Source organism: Triticum aestivum, chromosome 4B (genome assembly GCF_018294505.1).
Source record: "Triticum aestivum cultivar Chinese Spring chromosome 4B, IWGSC CS RefSeq v2.1, whole genome shotgun sequence".
Lineage (NCBI taxonomy): Eukaryota > Viridiplantae > Streptophyta > Magnoliopsida > Poales > Poaceae > Triticum > Triticum aestivum.
Window position 1 is genome coordinate 192,427,620 of NC_057804.1, and position 9,911 is coordinate 192,437,530.

At 49.5% G+C, this 9,911-nt stretch overlaps 1 protein-coding gene across 1 annotated transcript; it reads right to left on the reverse strand.

Moving 5' to 3' along the window:
- Positions 1-7,892: 7,892 nt before the first annotated feature.
- Positions 7,893-8,772, reverse strand: LOC123094718 (osmotin-like protein). The gene has a single exon (XM_044516653.1). The coding sequence runs from the start codon at positions 8,722-8,724 to the stop codon at positions 8,029-8,031; it is 696 nt and encodes a 231-aa protein (XP_044372588.1). The 5' UTR covers positions 8,725-8,772; the 3' UTR covers positions 7,893-8,028.
- Between the last annotated feature and the right edge of the window lie 1,139 nt (positions 8,773-9,911).

Genomic DNA, 9,911 nt, shown 5'->3' on the forward strand with positions numbered 1-9,911 from the left:
TACAGTTGCCATGTTGAAATAACTTCAGTTGCCACGTGCTTGCCCAAATGTCAAACGCAGCATGGCAGCAAGAAAAAAACATAGGTGACATGGTGCATCAAATCCAGTTGCCATGTCGTCACATGGCAGTTGCCGTCACAAGTGAGGACCCAAAAGAATGTGATTGGGACAAAAGTCAAACTACAAACATGTATACAAGAAAATCGTAAGTGCGTGATGAGTGTACCTTGCACAATTGGCTCTGCGAACTTGACAGCCTTCCTGCCCTCGACCATTGGCTGCGCCATCATTGCGGGCATGCCTCCTGGGAAAGCAAAGGCAACTGGTATAGGATCGTGCACCACCGGTTGATCTTGACTGACGCCGAGGCTGAAGCTCGGTGGGGTAAAGGCCATTGGGTGCCTCTCATTCCTACTGGCCGGACCACGAACGACTTTCGGGGCAGAATCCAAGGGTGAAAGATCGACAAGCATATCTGAATCGGCCGCTACAAAATGATAAGCCTTATTTGCAGCGGGGTGTGTTGTCAGCGGTCTTAGCCGCAACTTTCATGACAATCTTCTTGTTTGGACTGTAGGGGACACCGACATTGACTGGGAGCCTGGAAGTGCGCAGATTTATGCTAGGGATTTCCGCTGCGGGTGAAGGCGCTGTCTGCTCCGGGCGTTCCTCTGCGTCACTCGTGCCCGGCTTGACACCTGCATCAGTTGTGCTCCGGTCTTGCGGTTTCTCCATCACATTGATTTTTGCAGGTGGCGGGAACAGTGTGGACGCAGGAACATAACCAAATTCGTCTCTCCTGCTCCTAGCTACAGCCGGAGCGTTGGGTGTGTCTGTTGATTGCTTGCGGGGGCTACGACGCCTAGGTGGAAGACCAGCACGCGGAACGGTCGCCTTAGCAGTATCTCCACCGACAGGAGCTGGAGCTGTTGTGCCAGGATTCTCATCTGCAGATGGCATATCCTTGTGAAGTGCCGCCTCAGCCGCTTTTGTCATGGACACAGGTGAGACACCAGGCACGCGCTTGGAATCAGTGTCAGATGAGCGGGAATCTTCCTTGCCTAGGTTGGTCTCAGGAGCATCCACTTCGACGCTTGCTGATGGGGTGGCATGGCTCACAGCAGCATCCTTCATTGCCAGAAGAGTTGGCAATATTTCAGCTGTCCTGGCGGATACCGACTCGTCACTCCCCGATGTACGGATGCCTGTTGTTCTAGCCTGCACATCTGCAGCCGGCGGAGATGGTCGGCCACTTGCATCAGAGTTAGTGGGAGCAGTTGACGGTGCAGCAGCAGTATTGTCGCCTGGCGCCTCATGTACATCTGAGTTTCCACCTGTTGACAACTTTGAATGCAGGCGTTCGAGTGGGTCTCTACTGATATGCTTGGCCCCGCGCGTAGTAGTCTTCTTCACCCTGCAAAAGGAAAAAAAGCACGTGAAAAATGGTATGAAAAAAATGGACAAAAAAATATGTTTGCAATGATAGAAGCATTAAAAAACTAAAAAACAAGTGGAAAAAGCTGGTAGTTGCCATGTAAGGGGGTCATGAGTTGCCATGTGCCATAGTTAGCAGTTGCCATACAGCAGCAGTTATCAAAGTTAGGCAAATTGAAAGGAATGATAGAAAATGTCTGATCTGTGAGGAATGCAATTTCAAAATTAGGTGGGGGATGAACTCTCAGAAGAAAATGGTAAAAAAAAGATGACAGTTGCCATTAGGTACAGAAATAGTTGCCATTTGGCCTAGATGCCAGTTGCCATGTAAAGATAATAGGAGTTGCCATACATTTAAAAAATGAAGGAAGAAATCATTTGGAAAAACAGCAGTTGCCTCGTGGGGGATGATAACAGAAGAACATGTGACGAAGCAGACCAGTTGCATTGAAAAATCAAGAAAAAAACCGCTATCTCAAATGAAAAGCACATGGAGAAACCTACTTCTTGACTGCCTTCCTCAGGTCAGGCAACACGACAGGATCCCCGGTGTTGGTCGTCGTCGTACGAGCAGAAGACCTGGTGGAAGGATGTCACCGGCAATGGGGGCACCTTTGTTCAAGCGAGCAGAAACACGGGTTGGCGTTGGCGCCTGTTTCTTCGTAGCTGCTCGTCCACCAGCGGTCGGCTCACTGCACGCAACAGATGGAAGGAAAAAAGAAGGTGGCAATTGTCAGACAACAAACTAATTGCCGCGCTTGACAAAAAACAAGTGCAAAAGAAATGGATGAGATTGTTCCAAAGAAAAGATACACAGTAGAAAACTAAAATTGAGAGTCGAACCTCTTCCTGGCAGCTACGGGGTCGATCCTAGACCTCTTGCCAGCAGAACCCTGCCCAACATCCTCTGGAGCCCTCCCCCTCCTTGATGGAAAAACCCCCTCGCCTCTCGCAGCCGTATGTTCTTTCACTTTCTCCGGTGCGTGGGCACCTGTTGCATCCTTGCCCTTGTTGCCGCATGTGCGAACTTCAGCGTGTTCATCGTCATCGGTGTCATCGTCGTCGTCCTTGCTGAGGCCAGCGTCTCCATCCACATCATCATGTGTGTCACCGGGCTCTTGGGAGCTGTTGTAGTCATACCGGCCACGGCAACCGGTTGGCCGATGTGTACGTTCTGGGACAAATGAAGTGAACTGCCTCGCAACCACGTCGCTGTCAGAGGCACTGAGGGACGTCCACCCCTCAACCAACTTCCCGAGCAGGCCGGTCATTCCGGATGCAAACTGCCCAATTAGATGCTCCACTGGTGCCCTCGCCTGTGCACCAAAACAAGAAGCATCAACAAAAACAACACCCGTACTGCATTCGCTTCCGCGACATCAACATGTAATCCACGGCAAACCATAGATGTGGACATTTTGATTACCTCATAAGGGCAAGACGGAGCTGAGTGCACATCCATCCACTTTTCAAATTTTTGAGGCCCCCAAACACGCTGAAGTCTATAGCATGCTTGGCCATCAGCTATGAAAAAACAAAAAAAGAAATTGTAAGCATGCCTTATAAACCACGGACGGTTGCGTCATGTCAAATTTGTAAGCATGCCATGTGAAAAAGACATAAACAAAAACTAACCTGTAGTTTTCCATATGTGCCATCAGTTGCCCTGTCTGCGGCAAGCACAACCTTGACAGCGCTGATGGTCCACGCAGAAACAGCAAACTTGTGAGTAGGCGGCGGGCCTCCTATCCCGGTGAAATCCACGGTGGACAGATCAAGAGAGTCGACATACATGAGCTGATTTAAAACAATTTTGCAAAGAAAAGAAAATATCAGTTGCCATCGTGGTTAATTTGTAGTTCAGAAAAAAAAAGAGCAGGATAATGTATGATCCAACGATAATATGTATGTGTTAGTTGCCATCAAAGTGTGATGGCAGTTGTCATCCTACTGTGATAGCAGTTGCCATGCTAATATGAAGGTAGTTGCCACATTGTCAGTATGACAGTTGCCACGTTGTCATTATGGCAGTTGCCATATTGTCACTATGGCAGTTGCCATCTTGTTATGACCAGATTGTCATGCATGAAATAAAAGTACGTTATAAACAAAGAGTTCACACAGAGATCTGGTGAAAATAAATACCATTAAGTGCAGACGACAACCCTTCTGGTACATCTTGTTTTTGAAAGCATCGTGGAGAAAGTCGGCAATAAACTTACACCAGTTCATACTCTTCACGTTTTTCAGATTCGCCTGCACCACACAAAATTTCAGGGCAAAAAAGTTTGCCGCATCAGAAATCAAAACGGAAGAAACGCAACGAAAACACTGGTAGTAGCAAGCATGGATCATTCACCAGGATGGGGAAACATTTGTTGCTTGGGCGAAGAGAAGTGGTCGGCGCGAAAACAGCTGAGATGAGGTACATGAGTAGCTTCATCTTGAAAACTTCTCCGTGCGTCGTCATGTCCTGCAGAGAATCTGCCAGTACAGACGTGTTCGGCATTGCCTCCAACCCAGGAAACAAACGGGTGAACAACTCTTCCTCGATCTCATTATTAACCTCGTACGGGACTTTGATATGTCCCCGAGGCACACCCAAAGTGCAGAACACGGATTCCTCATTCAATGGAAGTCTTCCCCGTCCCGGGATCACGAATTCCCTGGAGGCGGGATCGTATATCTCACCAAGCCAGTCGCATACCGGGTTGACAAGGTTCGTACACCGGACATCCATCAGAACCTGCATACCCATCTCAGCAGCAGCTCCCTTTTGATCGTCAGTGAATTTGTCAATCAACACGGTCAGACGTTCCTGGGAGGCTCTGTTGCGAATATGTTTCTTCTTCTGCAAAAAACAAACACAAAAGTGTTGAGCTGTTGCCATGTTTTTGCAATGTTATGAAAATTTAGTTCATGATGGACGACTATAAAAAAGATCTAGCTGCCAACAAATAACATAAATCAGGAGGAGGGGGGCGGGTGTGCGGACAGTTACCTCATCGCCCTCTTTTCTCCGTCCAGTTGCCTGGTTACGTTGAGGTGGATCCATGAAATCGTCATCATCACTTTGATGATCGCCACGAGCCATTCTGCTGATGTAGGAACAGACCAAATTGTTAATGGCGAAAATGTAAAATGCAATGGGTAAGCAGTTGCCACCTAACAGAAAAATATTAACTATTTGAATGCAAATGTGGTTGCCATACTATGCAGCCAGTTTGCCACACTGTCATATCTGTATTGTGGCAACAGACATTGTGTTCACATACTGTATTGCAACATGATTATACAAAATCCAAAGTGGCAAACACGCCAACTCGATGTGCACATTAGTTCCGTCCAGTGCTACCAATTGTGGCAACTATCAAAGTTTGAAAACTGTCGCAAATAATTCAGAAAAAAAAAACAAGTCCCACAAATGAAAAAGAATGTTTGAGGTTACTATTATGTAAATTCAGTAAAAAATCAGTTTGCCTCGTTCAAGAGCGTGTATGTGGCAACTATCTCATTCATTTAGTAAAATTTAGTTGCCCCCCCTTGTGTGTGAGCTTGAACACATTTGTGGCAACTATGACAGTCAGTTTCAGAAAATATGTTGCCGCAGAAGAGAACACATTTGTGGCAACTGCCATATTTGTTCATGTAGTTTAGTTGCCACACACCTGTTCACGTTCGGTCATACTGCCATAGTTGCCACATTCAGAAAGCATATTTTTTCTGGTTACTTATCGTACAAGTTCAGCAGAATTAAAATTTGCCACATGGGAAGAGCATGCGTGTGGCAACTGCCACAGGAGTTCAAATGAAATTAGTTGCCACCTCGTTTTGGGGTGGCAACTATGACAGTCATTTTCGGAAATCTGTTGCCACATGGGAGAACACGTTTGTGGCAACTACCACGTTTCTTCAAGTAGTTTAGTTGCCGCACATTTGTTCACATTCAATCATACTGCCAATTTCACCACAGTCTGCAGTTTCAACCCCAAAACTAGACTAGGTATAGATTTCAATGGCAACTACTTCAACCTCAAAATCACCCTTACAATTCTCGCGCGAAATGGCTGCAACCCCAAATTTCGAACCAATCCGCACCAAAACAACCCGGCGGACAACTCTCAAAATCCAAATGCAAGACTAATGCGTTGCCTACGAGCAGGCATAGCCTCACCGACGATGCCGCCGCAGCGGCGGCGACGAAACTGCCCACTCCCACGAAGCAACGGCAGGCACACAACTATGGCGCACCGCCGCAGCGGCGGGAACGCCGGCGCACCGCCGAATCGCCGGAATTTCTAGGAATGGATCTAGAAATCGAACAGGAAGGAAAGAGGGGAACAAAATCAGGGAGGGTATGCGATAGATGAAGTGAGCATTACCTTCGACCCGCACGCGTTCCGGCGACGCCGCTCCGCTCCGACGAGCACCACCAACGCCCGCGAACACCGTCGACTGTCCCGCCTCCGCCGTCGCCTTCTCCCCTCGCCTTCTCCTCCAGTGGACTGTAATGCGAGTGGGTTGTGCCAGTAAATGCGACGCGAGGGAGAGTGAATGGAACCGTGAGGGAGAGGGTGGAGGGGTGTGCGACGTGTTTGACGTCAACTGCGGTCGGACCGTGGCGTGCGGGCGCATGGCAGTTCCACCGCACGCCTCTCAGTGGCAACCGCTGACCGCGGGATGGCAACTACCGTGCGGGTGAACCCACTCGCACACCGCACACTAGAATCGTCCAACGTGGCGCCGAAAACCAGCCCTTTTGCTCCAAGATTCGTGCAAAACGAAACCAACGGCGATGCTTGCGTGTGGACGGAGTGGTGAACGCCCACACGTGTGGGCGTTAACATTTCCGTAAAGTAATAATGTCATCATTAGCCTAACAATGTTGATATTATCTCTATGGAAATCATCAAGCATCCATTTTATCAAACTCTAGATTTTCTGGTAAAACTCTATGAGAAACCATCAGGCTATTATGTTCCACCGGCAAAAAAAAGGGCTATTATGTTCCATAGAAAATGCAGCTTTACATAACTCTTCCATTGTCTCTAATAAGCTTGTCAACATCATGAGCTGATTTTCTATCAGCCAAGTGACTACTATCAGATGAGCATAGAATGAGAGTTCACATGGGGGGATGAAGAATACCTCATATGCAGATTAACTTCTCAAATATCAGGCTATTATGTTCCACCGGCAAAAAAAGGGGCTATTATGTTCCATAGAAAATGCAGCTTTACATAACTCTTCCATTGTCTCTAATAAGCTTGTCAACATCATGAGCTGATTTTCTATCAGCCAAGTGACTACTATCAGATGAGCATAGAATGAGAGTTCACATGGGGGGATGAAGAATATCTCATATGCAGATTAACTTCTCAAATATCAGAATTACTCTTAATTAAGAGCGAATAAAGAGTTAGTGCCAATCACACAACACTATCAATATTTCTTCAACGAATTCTAACAAAAGAATCGATCACTACCTCTTCTTCCTCCTGTTCACCGCCGGCCGCCCATCTCTACGAGCGGATTAGAATTTAGAAGCAAAACAGAGCAATGTAGTACATCCACATACACTCTGCTTCTTCCTCCTGTTCACCGCCGGCCGTCCATCTCTACGTGCGGATTAGGATGTCCTCGAGGGAGATGTCGAGGGAGAGCTGGTGGTGGAGTGACCCGGCGGGGCTGGGCGACGGCGTGGGCGTGGTCTCGGCGCGGCACATCGGGCAGCTGGTGTTGCGGGCGCGGAGCCAGGTGTCGATGCAGTCCGCGTGGAAGTAGTGCAGGCACTCCGGCAGCACCCTCACCGCCTCGCCGTCCGCGAAGTCCGCAAGGCACACCGGGCACGTCGGCTCGCTCCACTCCTCGTCCTTCCGGTACCGGCACACCACCGGCTTCGCCACCAGCTGCACCCGCGACGACGAGCTCAGGTCGCCCACGCTCTCTTCCGGCTGCTGTTCTTGCTGCCGCGCCGTGGCACCTCGCCGGCGGCTGCGCCCGCGGACCCTCTCGCCGTTGCAGCAGCTGACGAGGATGCAGTGGTGCAGAAGGAGCACCAAGGCCACGGACATCACCACCAGGAGGCCGATGAACACCGGCGACCTGTACATGGACGAGCTCATGTTGAACCACTTCATGTGATGTGTGTACCTACGTACTACCTAGGCTAGGAAGCTCCGATCGAGGTGGAATGAGCCATGGATGGAACATTAATCGGTCGATAGATGCAAGCTACCGGACAACCCGAGAGCGACGATGGTTACGAAGCTGCATCGTCGATAGTCGATGCGCGTCGCTGATGCCACTGATGGCGACCTGCATCTGTTCCCTTGTGCTTGGAAGCTAGTAGAAACAACACAAACTAAGCCTGCTACTGTTTATTTTCTTTGTTTTTTTGTTGCTAAACATGGCGAGATCAATCAGACTGGGTCAAGTGCTCAAGATCAGTCCAAGCGGAAGATGAATAGTTAACATATTATTCGGTTGAATCTGGCTTAGCGAATCAGCAATCAATCGCTAAGCTTATTATATAGCCGGCATCGTGAGTGACACAGAGCCGGTCTAGCTAGCCTAGTGTGTGGTAGCAAGTGACTAGTAGGAAGAATCCGGGCAGAAGACGATCTTGAGCTCGCCGGGCTGGATGCAGCGCTGCGGCGTGGCCTCCACGTCCGTCGGCGTCGTCCGAGTGTCCGGGCACCTCTCCTTGAAGAAGTGCCCCTGGCCCTGGGCCCTGCACCCGCCGGCGGGGGCCCTGGCGTCGCGGGGACAGTCCACGTCCAGGTCCACCGCGCAGCCGAGGGACGGGCACTGCCGGCCCTGCTCGAACCCGTGCGGCGTCACCATCACGGGCAGGTTGAACCCGTCCACCAGGCTCACGCTGTACTCCGCCAGCCCGCCGGACCCGTGCACGCTCACCTGCGCCACCGTCACCGGCGCCGGCGGCACGCCCGTGTCGCACCTGGTCACCGCCGCCGGCGAGGAGGAGGAGGGGGAGGGGGAGTCGTAGTCATCGCTGCTGCTGCAGCCGGTGCGCGCCACGACGCGACCGGACCACGTGCCGGAGGGGAACGACAGGGTGACGAGCCCCTCGCCGCCCCCGTCGAGGCGGCTGGCGGCGTCGTTCGGGTCGGGGATGGCGGGGAAGCCGATGTTCGGAGTGATGAGCGGCCACACGGGGTACGCGCACAGGTTGTGGAGGGTGAGGTTCGTCGCCGCGTCCTGGGAGGTCGCCGCCATGGGAGTGAGCACGGCGAGCACCAAGATGAGAAATGCCTTGGATGTGGGCATGGCGCAGTGGTGAAGGGATCACAACCCAAGTACTGATGTTGATCATAGCCTCATGGAGTATATAAGAGAGGTAAAATTGTGGTAGTTAGGTGGAAACAAAGGCATGCATGCATGCATGGTTGCGTGTAAGGAAGCATGCATCCATCGGCACAGATGGCGCCTCCAACTAACTTAATTTCTCATGCTTTGGATGGACAGTGGAAATCGAAACTACTTAGCAAACGACACACGCTGGCCGATTTGGAGACGACACTACATCCAATGGTTGTGCTACAGTTTATCCTCTGCATGGATGGTCTGATTGACAGTGTCGTCCCAAAATCGGCTATGCAGCGTCGTCTGTGTAGCAGCACTCAGTGGAAATCAAACTAATTGCTTATGCTCTTGATCAACCACAAATCTGTCACATATGTATTTACATTTGAACGCCAACTGTATATCCAGTTTTTGTCAAAAAAGACAGTTCTAACTTCTTTTTATATTGAATGAATATAGACATATTTTAATGTATTTGTTTACTCATTCCGGTGTTCATATTAAAAACATCTTATAATAGTGGACGGAGGGAGTAGCATGAACCTGAAATGTATTTGGAAGAGAGAGAGATGTTCGCATAACCCCAATGACAAGAAATCATCAACGAAACGGAAGAAATTGTAAAAAAAATGGCAGCAATACAAGAAGCAAAGGTGAGCACATATGCACGTGGGCTAACACCTACGGGAGAAATAGAATATGAAACAATGACATGTTGGAAAGACCTCTCTGTACAAAATACAGGTATGGAGACGTCAAATGATGTGGACTAACACCAATGAAAACATTAAAAAATGCTAGAGGTAAATACATCACTCGTGCTTGAACTTGCCACGAATATGCACTTTAGTGCCTGAACTTGTAAAATACATTGAACTGATTCCGTAACTTGGCATGGACGTGCATATACAGTTCAAATCTTGTTTTTATACGTCCATGATGCCGACGAGGCACTCCAGGATGTAAGGGACTATTTGGGAACGTTGCATGGAAAAACAAAAAAATTCTACGCACACGCAAGATCTATCTATGGAGATGCATAGCAACGAGAGGGGAGAGGTGTCTGCGTACCCTTGTAGACCGTAAGAGGAAGCGTTTGTTAACGTGGTTGATGTAGTCGAACTTCTTCGCGCTCCAACCGAATGTACGGC

Bases quoted from the DNA above. Each gene is read 5' to 3' on its own strand.
- LOC123094718 (XM_044516653.1), bottom strand. From the start codon at position 8,724: ATGCCCACATCCAAGGCATTTCTCATCTTGGTGCTCGCCGTGCTCACT.